The 22,275-nt window shown below is 32.3% G+C and overlaps 2 protein-coding genes across 3 annotated transcripts in view; both read right to left on the bottom strand.

Moving 5' to 3' along the window:
- The window catches only part of LOC100776214 (katanin p80 WD40 repeat-containing subunit B1 homolog KTN80.2), an 11,476-nt gene extending 6,451 nt beyond the window's left edge, over positions 1 to 5,025 (bottom strand). The window contains exons 1-6 of one of the 2 annotated variants that reach the window (XM_003543028.5): positions 4,629 to 5,025; positions 3,903 to 4,033; positions 3,398 to 3,515; positions 2,490 to 2,716; positions 2,276 to 2,378; positions 223 to 293 (exon numbers count right to left, since the gene is read on the bottom strand). In XM_003543028.5, the coding sequence (XP_003543076.1) occupies positions 223 to 293; positions 2,276 to 2,378; positions 2,490 to 2,716; positions 3,398 to 3,515; positions 3,903 to 4,033; positions 4,629 to 4,653 (675 nt within the window). In that variant the 5' untranslated portion in view covers positions 4,654 to 5,025. Of the gene's footprint in view, positions 1 to 222; positions 294 to 2,275; positions 2,379 to 2,489; positions 2,722 to 3,397; positions 3,516 to 3,902; positions 4,034 to 4,628 lie in introns of those variants that run through there. The other variant, XM_014765821.3, reaches the window with a different exon arrangement.
- A 4,635-nt stretch (positions 5,026 to 9,660) lies between these two features.
- Positions 9,661 to 16,926, bottom strand: LOC100793423 (protein STRUBBELIG-RECEPTOR FAMILY 3). The gene is made up of 14 exons (XM_006594548.4): positions 16,375 to 16,926; positions 15,917 to 16,046; positions 15,659 to 15,727; positions 15,274 to 15,339; positions 15,083 to 15,154; positions 14,755 to 14,826; positions 14,594 to 14,659; positions 14,411 to 14,476; positions 13,384 to 14,128; positions 12,175 to 12,446; positions 11,723 to 11,861; positions 11,165 to 11,301; positions 10,887 to 11,043; positions 9,661 to 10,047 (listed from the first exon to the last, which is right to left on the bottom strand). Exons 1-14 carry the CDS (start codon positions 16,472 to 16,474, stop codon positions 9,985 to 9,987), a joined length of 2,154 nt encoding a protein of 717 aa, XP_006594611.1. The 5' UTR covers positions 16,475 to 16,926; the 3' UTR covers positions 9,661 to 9,984.
- Positions 16,927 to 22,275: the final 5,349 nt, after the last annotated feature.

Genomic DNA, 22,275 nt, shown 5'->3' with positions numbered 1-22,275 from the left:
CAACAATGTGATGACAAACGGGAAAGAAGTGTAAAGAATGGTGATTCCACATACAAGTTGACAAAGTTACCATGGAAGTTAGTATGTAGTGGTGGTACAAAAACTTGTCTAGAGATTTTGTGAAGGAGAGAACAGACAGATACGCAAGCACAAATTATGGCATAAATCAATATAATTGTTTCCTTTCAAGCAGAGTAAGAAAGATTCAGAAAGTTTAGATACCTCAGGTCTAGCAGATCCAATCAGTTCAAAGGTTTCTAAATCCCAGAATTTCACTGTTCTATCTGCAGAACCTGCAAAACAGTTTGTGAATTTCAATAAGTTCTTTTTCATTAACTTATATATTAGAAATAAATCAGGACTAACATAACTCCAAAAGTTAGCTCAAGAGGGTTGGATTGCACAAGCCTTAAAATGATTTACTTTAGCCATATTCTTATCTAATGTGGGACATCTTAACATCATATTTATGGAAACAAGAAAAGTCCATTATTTAATTTGGGGCTAAAAAAAAATTAGTATAAACATGAAGAGTAGGCCAAGAAGGGAGGTTGTGCAAGGGACAGTACAATATGCCTTGTTAGTATTCATTATGATTTTTTTGCTCAGCTTTTGGATCTCTATTGTTTTATGTTTCTATCAGTTAATACAGCGAAATTTTTAGTGAGTACCATGCTTATCCCATGTTTTAAATTTGATTCTGCTATTAATTGTAATCACATTTCAATTATGATTTCTAGGCAGGACACGGTTCATGATTCGATAAAAATCATAAATCACAGTTAACTAGGAAAATATAGCACACAATCATTTTTTAGAGCTTAATTGATAGGTTTTATATTAATGCATGCTTTGCTTTTATATATTTGTGAGATAAAATATCTGGAAATGAGATATTTGATCTAGATGAAATTATAATTAAGCTAGGCAGATTCTAGACCTTGGTCAATTTAAATTTGATTAATTAGATTTAATATTTGGTTGCTGTTAGAATTTCTATTTTATCAATTTTTATCTAAATTAATTTTGTCTAACTAGATTGAGGAAATTTTTCAATACCTAGAAGTTAACCCTGAACTGGACTATACTAATGTACATTCATGCACTTGTGAGTTATTTCAAAACTTATGAAAGTGATAAAAACATTTGGCAGCCACTGCTAGAGATTTAGTTAAAATTAAAAGTTTTAGGTTTTTGTTAAATTGGCATTTCGGGAATCCACACCACTCGTTTCACAATTCAACAATTGCATATGTTAAAACTTTATTCACGAAATATTCATATAGCAGCATGTTAAATATTTTATATAAAATAAAATGCCAAGGCTGACCTCAATCTATATAAAAAGACATAAGAATCTACCAAAGAACAGCAAAAAAAATTCCAAATAAGAGGATATTTAATATTAACAGTTTTGTTAACATCAGCCTTTAGTGCTGAGGTTAAGCAATTAAAAGCATAAAGTTTTTATTGGGGAAAAAGAAAGCACTTATTATATTACACTTTTGTTTTTCCATGTAATGTTTCTTTTTCAATTAAAAGTTTCCAGTTTTAATTGTTTAAAATCAACCCTCAGGGTAGATGTTAACAAAACCATTAATATTTCAGTGCTCTAGTTTGGGTTACTTTGATCATCTAAAAATTATTGAGTTTCAAGATTAAAGTCTACTGCTCACTACTCATGTCGGCAGTGAATGATCCATCTGTGCAAACATAGGAAAGATGTGAAAACCTTATCCACCCCAGATTCTTATAATAGCATGTTAAGTACGTTACAGAAATGTCCAAGACTGAAGTCAATCTGTATTGGAAGAGCTATGGATCTAACAAAAGTCTGAGAAAGAATAAACAAAAAAGTGGGTCATTTAGTACTTTATGCTGGCTTTCTCAGATCATCTAAAATTAACAGGAAGTTTTGGGAGTTCAGAGTCTACTGCTCATTACTAAGGTCAGCAGTAAATGATCCATCCACGAAAATAAAGAATAAAACATGAATTATTTTGTACTTCTGTCACTGTTATTGTCATGAATGATCAAAACTGTAAACACTGATCACAGGTTTAAGGTTTGAATTTGTCAAATTTCAAATAAGATTGAACCCAAGACCAACCAAAAATTCTAACTATACTAAAGCATGATACTAGCCCACGTCTAGATCTAGCTATAAAACTCTTCAAATGATTTTCCATAAAATTTCTACCGTTTTTTTTAAATATTTAGATTTTAATGGCCCTAACTCTTAAATGCTTCAACTGATCAAAAGTTAGTAAATCACCTGTAGCCAGAAGAAACTCAAGCGGATGGAAATCTATTGATCTAATGTGTCCTTCATGGAACTTGAAGTCATGCAAGAGCTTCCCAGCTGTTAGATCCCACACCTATACATTGTAGTGATGCAGATTCTTGATATATTGGTATAAAAATTGTGTATGTTAATATCTACATTGCATGTTATAGCATCATGGATCTAAGAATGTCCATATTGTTACCTTCACAACATTATCAAATCCACCAGAAACAACCCAACGGCCATCTGGAGTGAATTTGATAATACTGATGCCCTGGCTATGACCCTTGTAAGTATGAATACATCCTTTTTTTCTGATGTCCCAAATCTTTAGATTAGTGTCCATGGAGCCAGATGCAAAAAATTCACCAAAGGGATGAAACTCAACAGCAGTACAATTGGATCTGTGTCCAGCAACAGTGCGAACCACTATACTTCAAGAACAACAACAAATATATTAGAAGCGTTATACTGATAATTTTTCAAAGGCGGGAACCTATATGGTAACCAAGAAATGAAAAATGTTTTAAGATTTCGAAATCAGCAGTAGTAGAAGACTCTATGAAGCATGGACACCTCTCTCGTTCGAAGTGTCGGACATGTTACACACCACGACTTGCCCGACACTTCTTATTAGGTGTCTGGTTTAAAAATTACTCTTTGTTGGCTTGAACACTTAAGTTGTCACCTTTACACAGCTAATACACTTGAAAAAACATAGAAGATTGGCTTAAAAAGATGAATATACTATCAATTTAGATATTTTGTTATATGTTACTCATTTCATTTAATTAGAATCTCTTTGTTTGTGTGCGAATGCGGTGTCCCTTTGCCCAATATTTTAGACATTAACCGTGTCGAAGTGTCCGGTGTCCATGTTAGAGTTCATGCTTCATGGGTAGCAGTACTTATGGAATCCCTTATAAAGTTATGCAAGCAAGGTATATGGCCAAACTGCCAAATTCACAATTCTTTAATCAAGTATTTATTTATAACCATCCAGTTTCATTTCTCTAGTTTACAGTCTAATGCTCCATAAATACACACCATTCTAGATTGTAATATTGGCCAAAGTTCATTCATCATAGTGTAGTGGACTAATTGACTTACTCTTTGCTTCTTCCAAATCCCAAAGCTTTATCACACCCGTCGATGCTCCACCAAGAACTAACACTTCTCCTGAGTCAAATGCAACGGATTCAACTGGACTAGTATGACCAGATAGACTCTGCATATATTTACAGTAAGTCAAGCATTGTTAGGTCACAGTTATACACGTGCCACCTGGCACTACTGCCATCAAAAGAAAGTCACACACAACTCATAAATATATTACAGATGATATATTATTATGATCTGCGTATGGTAGTAAATCCCAGTTTCGCAGTATCCTTCCTATAGTGACAATGCCAAAAATATAAAACAGATAAGTAAGGAAAACAAAACAAAACTTACTACATAATATAAACTGAAAGCAAATCCTTCAGTAAAATGCAATAACAATTGCAAAGCAAGTAGGGGACATCAGCAATAGACCCTCAATTAAAGTGGTCTGACCAATGGTGAATGATCCTAACTAGAATGCTAGAAAAACAAAGGCAGCAATAACACTGACCGTTATAGGAGTTGGTTTTCCAATAGTCCACAGATTGACCTTGTGATCATCCCCTCCTGTAATGAAAAGACGGCACGCCTTCTTTCCAATATTTAAACAATTGACGCTTGCTGAATGAGCCACAAATTCCTCTACAGTTTATTGGCTAAGGAATACACATTATTATCAAATACACTCAACAACAGATTGAAGAGGTAAATAACTAAATCAAAACCCCACAAATTAAAAATCACCCTTTAAGCTAAACCATCAAAATTTTATATCTTTCAATATCCGATTTCCAGAAGATCAGAGAGAGAAAAAAATGTGTGCAGATAAGGGAGGGGGAAAAAAACCTTGAAAATTCCCTTTAACTTCTGCAAAAATTTCCGGGAAACCAATTCGAACAAAAAAAAAAACAACTTTTCACCATAACTTCCAAAATTTGCATCACTTCTTTTTCCCCTGAAAACAAACACACCAAATCCCACCTTGCCGTCTCCCTATAACATGAAAACCAAAACCAAAAGGTAGAATTAGAAGAACCCCCCACCACCCCCACCCCCCAAAAAAAAAAGCTTTTGAAGCAACAAAGAAATACCTAACCTAGACTTCAATAGAAACTCAGCTACAAGTAAATAATTTTAATTTTTTTCTTTAAAAAAAAAAACAGTTTCGGTCTTCCAGATAAGCATTTTCTCCAGCAAAATACATTTATTTATTTATTCTTAAGAAAAGAAAGGATACGTATTTTGTATCCACGCTTTGCCATTTTTTGTTGGGCGCCTCAGAAAGCAGCTTGTGAAGCTGAAATGAAATTCCTTTCTTAACTGAAGAAGCAATTCAGAACTTGGGTCTACTGCAAAGATGGCTCCCCCTGCTGCTGCTACTTGTTACTAATCCACAACGATTCAGAACACAAAGAAGAAGAAAAAGAAGAGATTCTTCGGTGGGTGAAGATGGAAATCCGAAGCGGAAGGTAGGAATTGGATTAGATGTGTCAGATCAAAAATGGTCTCAAAAGAATAATAATAAAAAGAAGAAAAAGATGAAGAAGAAGAAGAATACAGATTCAACAGTGAGAAATGAGAAAGGGGAATGAAAATTATGGCTAGGAATTTATTTTTCTCAATAAATACTTTCCTCTCCTCTTGCTTTTTGTAAAATATTCATATTCATTTATTATTTCTTTTCTTTTCAGACATTAATTATGTGTGGAGCAACCAGCAAAGACGCGTCTGCGTTGCAGTGAAAAAAAAATTATTATAAGTGTTTAGACAGCAAAGATCTTGAGTTAAATTTTTGTGTTTATCATGTTTTTAGTATAAAAAAATGATTGAGAACTTAATGCTTTGTTTTTTAATTATGTTTCCCAAAAATATTTGTTTTCTTAGGAATAAAAATAATTGTTTTCAAAGTAGAAACATTATTATAAGTTTTTATAAATATTAAATACACTTATAAAATTTCTAAAACATAATTTTCATGGCTACTGTTCCCTCTTCGGACTCAAATGCCCTCCACATCTTGCTGTTATACTTGTGAAATTACCTAAAAGCCCGTTTATTTGTTGCTGACGTGTAATCACATTTGACATAGCTTTTTTTTAAAGTATATAATATAATATTTTTTGAGGCATGGATTAATTATTTTTATATTATATTTATTATTATTTGATGTGAGGTAAGAATTGCTCCGGTGACCGTGGTTTTATTCTATTTTATTGTGTATTGCACGTTAGTGTCTACACATAATCATTTTATTGTTTTTTTTAGGAAGAAACAATTTTATTCTATTTCATGCATAATATGTTTAAATCATATTTATTTATTATTATAAATTATAAACTTAAGCTATAAACCTTAAAGATATTTACTTACAAATACTTTTCTTTCTCTCTCTCTCTACCTAATTTATTGAGTAATTTAACTAATAATTGAACAAGAAGCAATTTGAAGATAATAAAAAGGAATGAAAATGACTTCCGTCGAACGACGAGAGATTCCTTATAACATAATCTTCCTTTCTTCATCTTTAATTTTTCATTATGTTGGGGAAAAGCTTTGAACGGGATATCTATGTTTCATTGTCATTCAATAATATGGATGGCCATATATCAACTACATTAAAAAACAGTTAGTGACGAGGATGAACTCTAGAGACTATAATCTATTCAGTAGATATATAAGTGATCTTCTTTTAGAACAAACTTCTTTTTTTTTTTTTCTTTTCAAAATGTCCGCAAATACCTTAATCTTTTAAAATATGAAAAGTTATTAGCTTTTTAAAAATCATAAATGTTTATTATATTGATTATTAATTTTAAAACTAAATGTTTGATTTCTAAGAATTAATATAATTATTATTTGTGATTTTAAATAACTAGAGTAAGATTTTTATATTCTTAGAAATTAACGTATTCATGTCAAACAGATTAATTAAAAAAACAAGTATGTTAATTACTATGATACTTACTTTTAAAGTGACCTTACTTCATCGTCATCTAATTGTAGCACATTCCCTTTCCTTTCTAGTGTGTGTGTCAAACAGTTAGGAGCTACCGGTGTATGATTTCCATTAACAAACAGGACATTGGTTTAGATCAAATGTTTCTTTCAATTAATTCGAATTTGTTGCAATCAAAATTTCTTAGAGTTAGTGCAGTGGGCCAATTTTCGCAAGCTAGAATTTAATTGCATGTGAGTGGTTGAATTTAGTGATTTCAAAATCTCAATTGCTCAAATCTTGTATACATGTTTATTACCAGAAGATATTAATGATTTTTTTTTCTTTCACAATTTATATGTTTAGGTATCATTCAAGTTCAATTAAACCTATTTTCAACATCAACTCAACACTCATCTTACTTCTACATTTATGTATTGAAATATGTAAAATTTATATTCAACGAAAATGATCAAATAAGTTTCCAACACATGAAAGATATGTGTATATATGCTCACTAACGAAGACGCATCATATATATACATGCGTTACACAACAACACGCTTCCTAAATATCAAATAACAATTGATAGAGATCACAAAAGAGAATAATCACGTACCAATATCATTTTGTTTTCACACAAATATGAACCTCTTGTAGAAGAGAAAGATGAAGCATATAAACAAAAGGTCATTCATCTAAGAGGTACGCAATCTTCTATAATTTTTATCATCTTCTAACTCTTATTTTTACGGAGTTTTTATTGGTAACTCGTTTTCATTGTCTGTTCGGAAGAATAAAAGAAGAATAGCACCCTCATTTTAATTATATTTGCAACAGAAAATTTATTCCTGTTGAGCTAGCGAATAACACATTATATTACATTATAAATAAAGCAATTATATGTAATGAAAAACATCTTCAAAGTGTGTTTAGGTAGGTGTTTTTAATTATTATTCTTAGGCAGGTGATGTAATTTTAGGTAATTTTGGCCTTGTAAAATTATTTTTTTTATTGAAAGTGAGTTTAAAGTAAAGTAATTTTAGTAAAAATATTTTGATGTGCTAAGAATTTTATAGAAATGTAATTACATTATTTAAGTAACATTACATATAAAATTACAGGAATAATTTTGTAAACACATGCCATTATTTTCCACCGCAAAAGAAAATGCTTCTACCAAAATCATGATTTTGGAAACAAAACCAATTCTCTACAAACTTTGGTCTATTTACTATTTACATTCATTGGACTTGATTTCTCTCCCTCAAATGATTTTTCCAACGGCAATGTGTGTGCCTTGTTGTCTTGGTTACCTTTTTCTCCCTCTATTGTTGCTTTTTGAACCTGCCGAAAAATATTACATGAAGTTTCTGAATTATTTATAAAGGAAGCCCGAATTAAAAGAAGAAAAAAGGTTTATCATGTTCGACTTCTCAATTCTATGATTGTGGGGTTGAATTGGGGAAAGTGAAATGTTTTTCATGTGCAAGACGGCAAGAGAATGTTTTGGCAAACACCACATTCACTGAAACATGAATGTTCCTTGCATCATGAGAATCATAGCCGTGACCCATATAAATGCAATAAGTAAAGATAAAGGGAATCATTGACTAAGCGTTGGCACCACAGCCTAATGTCTGCTCCAATAGATGAAACATTATTTTTCTAAACACAAATTTGAACTTAACAAACAAAATTAAAAATTCTCTTAAGCTTATAATATAGTTTCGTATTCATCTTTTTGAATGCTTAAAAATTGTGAGAAAAATTAAGCACAAAAAACTACAAGAAAAATATATTTTTTGTAGGCTTTTGGCCGGGATTATGTAAAAATAAAATCACCATATAAAAATTTCATCAGCCCATAAATGGATGCAGGGCACATGGATAGGAAAATGCATTATTCGTAGTACGTTTCTGTTACGATGTTAGGCTGCACTGTTTAGAACTTGTTTTGCACGGTTCTTTTCTTGTCATGTGTAGTTGTTGTGTACTCTATGACCCACGTTGTATTAATAAACGAACAAAAAAATCTATGATTAATTATTTTGAAACTTATTTCCTATTTCTAACATTTTTATTTTGTTTTCTTTCAATCCAATCCTATAAATAAAAATCCAAAGGTGGATTTTTGTGAAATGTGAACCAGTACACACAGACAGGAACGAACAAGAACAGAGATTCCTTGAAAGTCGTGGGCTGAAAATTATCGAACTAGTTCCATTTTCATACTAATTCCTTCATATTTTAAATTAATAATGAAATTAAACAACGTAAGTATTTGACTGACAAAAGGGAGAAAAATTGTCGTACAACCCGTGGCACCGTCATGGCAAGACAAGGTTTGTCGTTTGGCTCCTTTTTGAAAATTTTGATGTAGTCGTTTTCGATGTCAGCAACTTTCACCTCCATTGTAATGGGCTTTTACCTTTCTTTTTTTTTTCTTTTCTTTTTAAACGAGCACAAAACGACAAGGAAAATAATGCATCGAGAGGTGTTAGAATGTGACAACGACATTTGACCATGCTCTCTCTCACTGGGATCAATGTTTTGACATGGGCTACATTGTATATACTAGTCGCATTTGCAAGGATGATTCAAATATATTAAAATATATTTGATATAAAAGAATATAAAAATAAAATTATATTCAAACAATAAGTTTAATTATATTACTTTTCTATAAATGTGTATCATGTAATAATTAATTATAGAGTTTAATAGATGTTTTCAATTTTCATGTCTGTATAAATTATTAACCCTGTTTATTGTGTTTCTTACGAGAAAAAAAATAATTCAATTTTTTTTATAATAAATTAATAATTAGATAAGTTAAAAAAACCCTTTTAACAAGTTTATTAAAAGTTTAAAAAATAATTTCTTAAAAAATACCAAATCATGGTATGACTTCCTTTAAAAGTCAAGCAATTCATCCTTATTTGACGCCTTAAAGCATTGAGATCAAATTTAAGTCAATTTGGATTTTCTTAAAATGATATGAACTTTTCTTAAATTGAAATCTCTTAATTTTCAATGTAATATTTAAAAAATGTTATCTTTTTCTGATTCTCCGTTTAGTAAAGTTAGTACTTCGACTTAGTTTTCCGCTCCAAAAAAGCTCGTCCAAACACTAAAATATACAGTCACCGAATTATCGATACCCGCAATAATCTTTCTCCCAAGTAACTACACACTAGGACAACTTCGAGAATATCAGTTTATACCTCAATACAGATTTTCTACCATCAAAATAACAATAACATAAATAGCCATCACTAGCAAACCCCGGAATACAATTTGCACCAATGCCGTATCTTAAAAGGTGAAACAATTTTGAGGGGTTCATACTTTACATATGATACATAGCCCAAAATCATAGTGTCTACACCAATGTGTGCAAGGATGGAGGACATTTTCGTGAATCTGAGCCCATAACATGCTTGTTGACTATTATCTTAATAATTTAAAAAAAAAAAAAAAAAAAAAGAACAATGAAGTATAAACTATGGCACAACATTCCTGCTAACTCATAATTACATTAGTAAGCAGATTTTCCACACACAAGGAAAATATCTTTGGCTCACAAAATTTAACAAAGAAAAAATAGATAGGAAGATCTAGGAACCAAAGCTTATCTTCGGCTCCACATCTCCTTTTACATCATTCTCAAGAGATCTTGAACAATTTCTGACATTGCCGGCCGGAATTCAGGTTCACGCTGGAAAAAAAAATATGATAATAATATATTAATTTTTTGTATATATATAAATGATCGACAATAAGGTGATATCATATTTACAACTTGAATAAAAAGGCTATAAACTTATAATCCTTATTTTTCTTTCTTTATATTTCATCTTTTGACCTTTGCCTGAAAAAGAAAAAAACAATGAACATCGTGACATCAATCAGTGTCTAATATCTTAGCCATGGAGTTATTTAGTACGGATTGGCTATATGTTTTACAGTCGCGACAATATTCCTTAAAAGCTAATAGTGACTATTCATGACATAGTTGCACATTTCCAATTACACTAGACAAAAGGATTTAGAGACCATGTTATCTAGCCAAAAAGCAATGCATATATTGATATTTGATTATTAAAGATTACGTTTGTGCAATGCAAGCACAGGAGACAACATACATTACAACTCGAACATCACTTTTCCTAAAAGCATTATCACTTTCTCCTCCTTTTAGGCTTTGGTATAGAATAGTAGAACAGAAAATTACCAGCTATGATTCAGGAAGGATACTCCTAAATGGTTTCTGTATCCAATACTCAATGAATAGGTACACAATATCACTCAAGTACAAGTCAGTCCATGCAAAACTGAAATTTCTCTCCATTCAAATCGTGTGCCTATCCTTAAATGTTTTTGCTTACTTAATATATTTTATGGATCTTTTCGAAAACCTTGGGTGTTAGAAATAATGAAAACTATAATTATCTTATGGCTCAATTACTTATATTTTTTTAAATTATATTTCAATAAATCCTGCCATACCTGCTGCACCTTCTAATACTCACATCATATTCACGCAACTTAGATTACCTGTATACATGAAGAAACAATATCTGCAAAACGTGACAAGGACTTCATAGGATAGGCTCCGTTTAAGCAGGGGTCAACCATTTTTGACAATGCATCAATGTCATGGAGTTGAGGGACTGCCCATCTGACCAAAAATTGCTCTCCACGAGGCAGTGACCTAAAACATGCATGGTGTTTTTGCCAAATTCAATATTTTAAACATGGCTTCTGTTAAGCTGGTATCATTGTTGGAAAAGATAATGAACACAACTATCTTAGTTAGTAATGGAATTACTCACTTGTCATAGGATTTTCGTCCAGTGAGGAGTTCTAGCATTACGACACCAAAACTGAAGACATCACTTTGCTGCGTATAACTTCCAGACTCAAATTCTGGAGCACTGTAACCATAAGCTGTAAGGAGGCGTCCTGATAACTGAGATTATATGCACTGGTGTTAGTCGAAAGTAACAAAAATAGAAGAGCTAAACTTAAATCTTAGGTCCATAACCATATTTTTTTGCCATCTTGCACAAGGCTAAACTCTCAAATTTATGGAATAAAATACAATTTTCAGATATTGAATACTGGGAGAACTGGAATCTAAGTCATCAAGTTTTTATATCCTTCTGAGGGTTTCTGAAACCAGACAATTCATTTGAGTTCTTGGGACCTAAGATTTTTTATAATTAAAATTGCTAAGCAGCCATTTATTCCATAACAATGAATAGCACTACAAGAATGTCCAAAACATAGTTAAGATGCCTAAAGTACCAGATGTTTTCTTATGAGCCCAAGGCCCAAGCTAGATATCAGTCCAAAATTTACAGCTAAAGAAATTAAAACAAAAGAGATACCTGACCAGTAGAGCCAGAAGATAGTAATGGCCCTAATCCACAATCAGAGATGCACACTTCCAAATTGTCGCTCAGAAGAACATTAGCAGACCTAAAATTTCGATGCACAATAGATGGCCGAAAGCTCTCATGCAGATACCTTATTCATGAAAATCAAAGGTATATCAGAGTTAAGACTGTCAAGAAAAAAATAAAAATCAATGCCTTAGCGCCTATTGCTGACAGTCTAGAACATAACTGATTTATATTGACAGAAACTCAATTTTATGCCATGCTAAAAGACCTTCCACAATTGTACCAATGTCTAGTTAAGGAATATTCTAGGATAACAGTGACTGAAATATAAAAGCCATGTTTCCCACCTCCAAAAGGCATTACTTGCAGACCAATATTGAGTTTATCTAGCAAAATCATAAAATGGAAACAAATTTTGAGTTGGTCACTAAACTCACTCTAAAGCTCTTGCAGCTCCAAGTGCCACCTGAATGCGTGCATTCCATGGAAGTCTGATACGGTGATTGCCATCCCCATGCAGTGCATCATGTAGGGTTCCATTACTGCAATATTCATATACAAGTAGTCGTTGGTTATGCTCAGCACAGTAGCCCACAAGCCTTGCAATATTTGCATGCTGAATTTTTGAAATGCTGGACACCAGTTGAAGAAATTGTTCATGACTCTGACCCATGGAAGCAGTAGCATCCAATTTCCTCACAGCCAATAGCTACAAAGAACATTTGAAAGACATAATACGCATGTGAACACCAGTTAACTGAAGTGAAGCCAGGAAAATTAAGTAATTACACATCATCATTAGCAATGAAAATAAAAAGGGTTGTGCATAGAGCTTCAAAATTCATAATGCAGTATATTTATCATAATAAAGTATGAATGAAGCCAAAATCAATGGTGCACACACCCAGGATGGGCACAGTAATGCAACACTCAATATTAGCTGTTGGATTAGAACTATCTAAAATGGATAACCAGGAGTGCACAACTGCATGTTGTAGTGACTGATTGACTAGTAAAGGGGGAGTGTATTTGTATGTAGTACCAAGTGTTGCTACTTTCTGGTTTACTAAAAGCTCTCACTAACCAATATTAAAATTTGTTTTAAGAAATATCAATGATCAAATCAGTGTTCATGAATTTCATTTCTGCAGATCAACTGGCTGGACTGGACTACAATGACTTTGAGGACCAGACCAAACGACCCAATCAGAACTTGTTCTCAGATAGGTTGGAAGATTAGTTTTTGAGAGCATTGGTTGGGACCACATAGAAATAGAATATAAATTGGACTTGGATATAATTCAATATGATCACAACATAAATCAGTGACACACAGGCAAAAACTGAACAACACAAACAAGTTCTTCCTCTCTCAAGAAAACCCAGGCCTCAGCAAGACAAAAGGGCAAAACAGAAGTATTCCTATTGCTAAAAGAAAAAGATTAAAAACAAACAAGAAATGAATTGATAAGGAGAAGTATAACCACATTTGAGAGGCAATGAATACAAATTATGAAAGAATGTCAAATACCAGCTGATAAGCTGACATATTATTAGCTGATCAAAAAAAAAAGCTGACATATTATTATATAGCAATAAGAATCCTTTATGTATAAATAAAAACATACAAGCTGGAATAGTATTACCTTTCCATCAGGGAGCTCAGCCCGATAAACAGGCCCAAGTGTACCTTCCCCAATACAGTTTTCTTGGGAAAAGCTATTTGTATATTGTTGAAGCAATGCAACAGTATAAACTCTGATGGAATTTGACATAACTTGTCTTTCAGTTACTTGTGTAGTTATAGCAGGATTGATGATGACCTTCTCACCAGGACTGGTTGGGAGAAAGTGTTGTGGTGGTGGCTGTAAGGATGAAAGTTTGGAAGCCCCTCCAGTGTTGATTGATTCATGACCATTATTGCCTTCTGATGTTGCAGATACTACTTTCACATATATGTCTTGTTCTTCCTGAACCTTTGGAATGAAATTTGTACTTCTATTTGGTACTTCACATTTACCTTTCTCCTCTTGATTAGCTGTTTCAACATCAGAGTCACTGCATGTAGGTTTATTCAAAGGTCCCGCAAACACACCCACATCATCAAGTTTCTTAGCATTTTTCTTCTCCGGCCTTCTCTTAATGCACCTCAACATTACAAGACAAACTCCCAATACAATAAATACTAAAAGGCCTGCACCAGCAATCCAAATGACACTCTTAGCTATAACAGACTTCCTAGTACTTGCAGGCACTGGTGCTGTCAGGGCAGAAGGACCATGTGCCATTTTCCAAGGCGATTCTTGGGGGGATGAACCTATAGCTACAGGTGCAGGGGCCGCAGCAGGAGGTGATGGAATAATAGTAGTATTAAAGGGATTCCCATTTTTACTGCACAGGACATGCTACTATGTTAACTAGAATAAGGTAATGAATAGATTTATCCTATAATAATATGAAAAGCTACTATGACATGCATGAAACATCTGGAATAAAAGAATCATAGTGCAATAATTCATGATTTATTGTTATTTCTCGTATTGTAATAAAAAATGCAACAGGAAATTTTCCCATGTGGCTTCTGCTGGAAGATCAAAATTATCATACTTTGACCCAAGGTTTTGAAAAACGGGAACTTTGGCTAATAAGAGTACAAAACAGAACATGTCTGACCTGAAATTGGGGATAGTCAGCAATTTTGGAGGAATTGGCCCTGAGAATAAATTGTTCTCTATATTCCTACATGATAATAAGATCACAAGTAAAAAATTCTAGTTCTATGGATTGATGCAGTTGAAGGAGATACATATTATCCATTTATATATCTAAAAGGTATTTCGGTAGTAAGAATTGTACAGATCTTGGAGAGGCAGGTCTTGCAAAACATAAAGGGTCCCAGAAAGTTGATTGTTTTGCAAGTGTCTGCAAGTGCAAAATGAATAAATGAATCAATAACAATTAACACCTCATTACAAGTAGGAAAAAAGAATCTATTCATAGCAATAAATTTTACTCACAATGTGGTAAGAGATGATAAACTCCCTGTTGATGAAGGCAGCTGACCACTCAAGTTGTTATTTGACAAGTCCCTGAAGCATAGCATAAGATTTCCATAAATTTTGTATGGAAATGAAATAAAGACGTCAAATTGCCAATGCAATTTAACATCATTTTCTAACATAGTAATCAACTAGTAAACTGATGAAATAATCTAGAATTTAACTATTGAAAAGGATGCTTAATGATCTATGGGCAGCATTTATCTTTGAAAAAGAAGAAACATATGACAGAAAATAATAGCAAGTCAATATGGCATCATGAGTTGCAAATATCTTATGAACTTACAAGTTTGACAATTGAGTTAATAAGGACAAAGCATCTGGAATGCTTCCATTCAACCGATTTGCCGAGAGAGACCTAAATATTAAAAAGAATAATAACCGGTTAAATATACTTGAACACATGTATCTAGCAACAGACCATTTACTAAATACAACAATAAAGTCATGAATTTAGAGATGATAATGATAACATACAAGGTCCTCAGAGTAGGGGGCAAAGTAAATGGAATAGGCCCTTCAATGTGGTTGTTGCTAAGATCCCTGTACAATTGAAACAGAAAGCTTCATGAGGTTTCTAGCACAAATACTACTGGTCAAGAGCTAAATTTTCCCAATTAAGTAATCTAAACAAAACTGACTGCTCTTATAACCAGTAAATCATTGACTTTACGCAAATAGTAGCCTAGTGTACATATTTTCAGTAATTAACGGTTACTAAGGAAGCAAATGTAATGTAGCCGATTTACTCATTTTAAATCATAGTGGACATAAATACTTCTGAATCCAGTGATTCTGAAAAACAAGAAATGTTTGCATAACAATCAGCACAAGTATAATTATCTCGAAAAACACCACTTACAATTCTATAACTGATGGGAAATTCAAATTGCTGCCCAGCTGTCCACCCAAATTCATGCCTCCAAGGTGTCTGTCAAATATAAATTCCATAGAGCCTTATCCCAGGTGTTTACATTCAGCACTATCAATCAAACTACTCATGCAATGCAAAACTAAATGTAACACTGTGTTGGCATTTGAAACCAATTACCTAGAATATGAAAGCAATAACACAATTGTAACGAATAATAATAACTTAAGAAAGGGAGGATGGGCATACATTGCAGTTATGTTGGAGAAGACACAAGCCACACCTTGCCACAGTTCCAAACATGGATCTCCTCCCACGGGTTTCCACCCTTGAAGTGGTGGTGACCCCAGAGAAACATAAAGACTATTTATTGCTGCAACTGTGGCCGTAACACATAGCATAACATGCAAGATATTTAACCAAGTGAGATTAACCATCAACTTTCAAAGGAAGACAAGCATGACTAAGCAGAGAAAGCATTGCAGAATATACTATGTTGTGGAAAAAATCCAAACGTTGCATAATAATAAAAAAAAAGAGTAGTTATAAGCAAAAATAACAAATAAAGCAGAAATAGAACTTTATTTCTCTATTTATTTTGTTATTTTCTTTGGTTTTTTCTTACACCTTCCCTAAGAAGTAAAGGGAGCATGATATTTATAAAATAGAAAATAGAAATTAAACTAGGTATTAAGTATTAACAATACCATCAACCATGTCAGTATCTCCAACACAGAAAGTCCCAGAGAGAATCACCATGCAGGTGACAAAAATTCCAACATGCAACTCCAACTTCATGTTACTCATTTACTCAAAGGAGTATGCTGAAGTTAGTGAAGCTCAAAACTTAAAAACTGAAAACACACTACAGAACAGAACAAGACAAAGATAGAAACTTCCCCAAATAATCCGACGAAATTCTGAAAAGAGAAACAAACCCTTTTCAGAACAGAACCAAAACAAAAAAAAAAAGGGGAAATGAAAAATGGCAGAGAAAAATTGGCCAAAATGAAAAAGGTTTTAGTATGAGAAAGAAAATGGGAAAGAAGGAGACTTAGGATAAGAGGTAAGTGAAAAAGAAAAAGTGGAAAATGCAAGGAAGAGTTGAAAAAAGCCCTAAGGATGGTTGTTCGTAGAAAGGAAGTAGCGTCATCCAAAGCACATTAGTATACTGTGTTGTGTAGAGAGATACAAGGCACTGTGTTTCGTTTCTTTTTCTGTCTTTCTTCTCAAAAGCAGAGACAAACAGAGCGCTTTTTGAGCCATCATTCAAAAATTGTTTTGCATATTTAATTGTCTCTTGAGGGGTCCACCATCCGCGTCCGACACAGAAGGAATTATGGGATTTTTGTTACGTTTATTTGGACCAACGGTGGAATGGGAAGAAAAACGTTGTAGTTTGTACAACCTAAGATTGTAAGCAGTATCTATGAATTTGAAATTTTGTGTGGCAATAATTTGAATCTCACTGATATAGTAGTACCTATGAATTTATTGATATGATTATGTATAATTAAGGATTATTTTCGTATTTATTATTATAACGTTATTTTAATCATCTACAATCTACAAAATAGTAATTACCAGCTGTAAATACACATATTGAATACACTAAAATGTATAAATAAATAAAAAACTTCAACTATCCGTTAATTGCAAGATACTTTCACGTGGCTTAAGATATATTGATTATGTTTATTTCTTAACTTATAATTTGTTGATAAATGTGTTCTTAAAAAATAAAAATATAAAATTTAATTTAAAAAAGTATAAAAAGTACAACAAATATATCCTGTCGTTAACTTGCGTTCGTCACCGTTAATAAAATAGAATACCTGATATAGAGGGACGAATTTATTCTAAAATGATTGTCAACATTGGTATCTCTAATTGTTAACATATGAACATATTTGTATATAATATTTTCTTGACTTTTCGTATTTTCAACTATAATGTGGTAAAGAAATAGCTCTAGCTGATGTCAGTTAGAAAATCCTAGTCAATGTCAGCAAAAAATCCTAATCGACGTCGACTAAGAAAATCTAATTGACATCAGCCAAAACACCCTATCTAACATCGGCTAAAAAAAATTGAAAAAACCTGAATGACAACGACTAAAAAAATCCTTGGTCAACATTAGCAAAAATTTCTCATGACTGACGTTAGTGAGAAAATAACTTTAACTAACATCATCTAAAAAAATCCTAATCGATATTGGTAAAAAATAGCTTTGATTGACATCTTACAAAAAAATTATGACAGAAAAAACCTCGACCAACGTCAGTGAAAAACAACTTATATCAATATTGACTATAAAAATTTTGGTCACCCGTAATTGTGAGTGTTGAACGAGAAAAAATCGCAAACAAGAATGTGAGTTAAAGTGAACATCTTTGAAAAAAGAATTTCAAATTCTATATTTTTTTTAGAGAATTTGAAATTCCACTTTTTTAGTCAATTAAAATTATTTATAAAAATACCATAAATTAAATCTATTTTCAAATACTTTATCCAAACAAGTTATTTTATCACGAATCTTTTTAAATTCCTTAAAAAAATAAATTTTCCTTTACTTCATCCAAACACACTATTAATTTTCTCATTCTTTTGTCATCCTTTGCTTTGAGAATTGGGGTTTCATGGCAGTTAGTATTGACTTGTGACACAGAATAAGCAATTTTAGTAAGAATTAGATTAGAGACGAGATGGTTGATAAATGGATGAAATAATTTAGATTGTCTTAAGAGTTAAAGTGGTGCAAAAGTACAATTTATATTTGCGTGAAGATCACATTTCCCACCAACGTACAACCCCTCGTTGTATGATATAAACTTTCAATGCCGTAAACAAAACCATGCGGTTAACTATGGGAAGCACCAAAGGGTTCTGAATCAAAACTGCTTGATTTTGAGTTTTCAACTAACGTTGTCAACTTTTACTAATTGGATGAAATGATAGGATCCTATTAATTTTGATTCCTTGAGATTTATGTAGTTACCTCTCTAGTATACATATTAAATTGGTTGCGAGTCGATCTCTATGATCAAGGGGGAAAAAAAAGCAAACCAGAATTTTTTCGTGTATCTTAATATTAAGTAATTTGCAAGTTTCATCTGCAACATGCATGATACTTAGAAATATTAGAAATAACAATTTTTGTGGAACTTTCACTTGGAATTAAAATGGAACAAACAAATCCAATCAATGGCCACCGGCCAGTTTAGTGTTATTATAGTAGACTATTATATCTTACACTAACTGAGAAAAGTAAATTATTATAGTAGATTATTATAGTTCGTATGCTTAATCATAATAATAATGGGAAGGTCCAATTGATTGATTACTTATTGTTACTCACAATTGTAGGTAGTTACCTAGTTAACTATAGAAGTTTTTTTTTTCCACGTAATTCATTCCCCTCACTTGTATATAAGTATAAGACCTGTATATATACAAGATAGATCAAGTTTAACCAAATTCCTCTAGATGAGTTTGAACTTTCTATGTTAGAATTTGTTACCATTTTTATATATATTTATTGTCCACAAAAGATTAATTCTATGGAAAGGACCATACGGGCAAAACTCTTGTTAATTGTTGTTTATTGAACAATACGTTCATTCTTCACCTCATTAATTAATCCTTAAATAGGCTGATTCTGGTTTAGTTTTGGAAGCAAACAAGGACAGCATAACAAAATTTGCAATAAGTCAATGTTTTAGCCGTTAGCATGGTGAATTCATTGCTCGTTTTCCTTCACCTACGTGTCTATTTAATATGGAATAAATACCATGTCCTACTCTTTAAAAGTTTTTTTTTTCTTCTAAAAAAAGTTTTTTTTTGTGTGCGTGTTAGGATGGGATTTGGAAAGCCCAAATATACCCTAAAACCAAAGTGGTTCAAAGATTACATTTGATGGGGTTAAATATCTGCATTATAATTATATTGTTTTATATAAATCTTCCTCTGCCACGCTTTGTTGTACTTGCTATGTAAGTTTAGAACTACTAATTATCGTCCTATTGCAATGTTGCCATTGTAGTGTGCCATATTTATTATTTAATGAAGAAAGAAAGGTACAAATAGTTGATACGGGTGGGATAACCCGATATTGGGCTTGAAAACGATTACATGCTTAACCGAGTTCAATATGCCACGAGCTGTCTCTGTACTCTGTAGTAGCTACTAGGCTTGGGCCTTAGGCCCATTTATTTGATTCTTGTTATTTTCTTTTCTCTTTTTACACCTTTTTGTTCTTTTTCCAAACAAAGAAAAAAAGGGGAAATTATTAAATGTTAGGAAATATTTATTGTACGAGCCAACACGAAACTGTGCATTTCATGCTTTCATTTTCGTAAAATATATCAATGCTACAAAATAACAAGTTCAATTTGTGATTTCTTTTGTCTTACATTTTCATTAAGTTGAATGCATCTTTTTTTTTTTAGCAGCTAGTTACATTCCATCTAATTTGAATTAAGAAAAATAAATTATTTAAGGAGATAAAATTCTTTCATCACTTATACTTTTTATCATAAGGTTGAAATTCATAATCTTACGTAAGAGAAAAATCAATTTCCTTTCTACTTATATTATTGGGTGTCGGAAAGTTTAACATTTGATTGCATATTCTTCAAGTAGCAAATATAAAAAAAATAAAAAATTGTTACTTTGATTAGAAGAAATTATGTATGAGGGGTTATCAAGACATGCTCCAACAGTAACAACAAATTAGTATAACCGACAAGTAAAGAGAACTTTTCATTACAAATTTAAGAAAAGCAGTTAGAGCATCTAGTAATAAAAACCTTCATTTACATCATTACAAGAATAGTTGCCATAAGATGGAGCAACAGTGGATGATGGTGAAGGAGGTTTTGTTTGATCAACGTGATGCAAAAATCTATATTTCTCGACGAGGGATGGTACTCATCCCAAAAAAGGTGCTTGCTTCTATCTTTGCACAGTTTTGATGCAGGTCGAATAATATTCCCGAAGGAGCAACACAGGGTGAGTCTGAGTTTTGGAATCCTAAGTTAAAATGGAGTGTTTACACTCTACACCCCTGTTTCTTAAAATATATGCTTCAACCGATGCTTACGCTTTGAGTGATGATTGCTTTTTTGTTAAAAAATAATGCTAACACTCATCTTCTTAATTTTGTTCTGATCTGTCCCATTTTGTCTTCCATTCTATTGTTCAACAATATGGATTTATTTTATGTTATCCGTTCCGCATGGACATGCTAATTTAAAAATTATATTATTCTAGTATACATACTTTATAATATTTTTTAACAGCTCATTCTCATCTTTGTCTCACATTTCTCGTTTTATATATCTCACATTTCTCTTTGTTCTTTTTCATCTATTTTCTAGATTCAGAAATAGTTGTTGCAATATATTCCGGCCAGTGAGGGAATATTAATCCTTTTTCAGACTTCAATTGGATCACAGCCACAAAATGTTTTTGATGAATGTTGAATCCTTAATTACATTATTTATGTTTACAAAACTCAATTAATGAAATAAGTCATTATTACTCGTAGCGACTAGTCATGTTTCTTTGCATTCTTTTTGTCTTGTAAGGCCTGTTCTGCATGCTGCATTATTCCACATCATTAACATATAGGTTGAAGGAAATAGAAAATAAGTAGATCTACCAGGTGGATGGCAGCGATAAGAAGTGATATAGTATTATACTAAATGTCAATCATGGTCAAATCTAAATAAGATATGATGAATCGTTAGTTCAACACAAAATACAATTACATTACATCATGTTACCTCTATTTAAATAGTACTACTATTGTATTGAAAATTAAACATACATATTTCTTGGGCTACTGCAATAATTTATCCTTGTCTGTGTAGTGGCCATGGGGTTGATATATAATAAGACCAAGCCATCACGTTTTGTACTGTCACGCTGCTCATGCATAAATGTAGGGTGGGCCAACACAACACAAGTGAGAAGAAGACCCAGATCCGCTTTATTTACCGTGCATTTTACATTGCTTTCCATTCCAATTAAGCTTAATAAGTACAATCCTCATCGTGTTTCTTCCTATATATTTTACTCGTCTTTTCAAACATTCAACGTTTTCACTTGCCAGCGTCACGGGCCAACAAAATATTAATTTTTCCAACGCAGATTAATTTGTTTCTCCATGTGGCTTTTCCATAGCAAGTCGTGGTCCAACGTCCAAGACATTACTATGTTGAGGCATCCTTGTAACAATAGTCATATCTTAATTATTTTATGCAAAATGAATTGAAACTGCACATAAAAGCGCCCATGCGGCCGTGGGATCCACCAAATGCATGTTTTTTTTTTTATCCAAGACAAGCACCATCAGAAAGGGTTATACAACCTAATTACTACTAGATCTTCCATTTGCAGTGTACCCCATGGTCCCTATTACCCTAATGACATATTTGTCCAATCTGTGCCATTATATATACATCAAAAAATTGTGTTGATGGATCCAAAGAAAACGATGGATTGTTAATATTATCATTAAATACATGAAAATATCATTGATATAAAATAATTCCCCTAGTTAATAAATAGTTAAAAGAATCGACAAGTCAGTTTTAATAGTAATA

Source organism: Glycine max, chromosome 13 (assembly GCF_000004515.6).
Source record: "Glycine max cultivar Williams 82 chromosome 13, Glycine_max_v4.0, whole genome shotgun sequence".
In the NCBI taxonomy this organism is placed as follows: Eukaryota; Viridiplantae; Streptophyta; class Magnoliopsida; order Fabales; family Fabaceae; genus Glycine; species Glycine max.
This window is presented reverse-complemented; position numbering and strand designations above follow the sequence as displayed.

Bases quoted from the DNA above. Each gene is read 5' to 3' on its own strand.
- LOC100793423 (XM_006594548.4), bottom strand. From the start codon at position 16,474: ATGAGTAACATGAAGTTGGAGTTGCATGTTGGAATTTTTGTCACCTGC. The intron at 15,155-15,273 runs GTATGTTATCAT...TTTAATATTTAG, and splicing joins CCCCCTACTCTGAGGACCTT to GTCTCTCTCGGCAAATCGGT. The intron at 14,827-15,082 runs GTAAGTTCATAA...GCTATGCTTCAG, and splicing joins TTAACTCAATTGTCAAACTT to GGACTTGTCAAATAACAACT.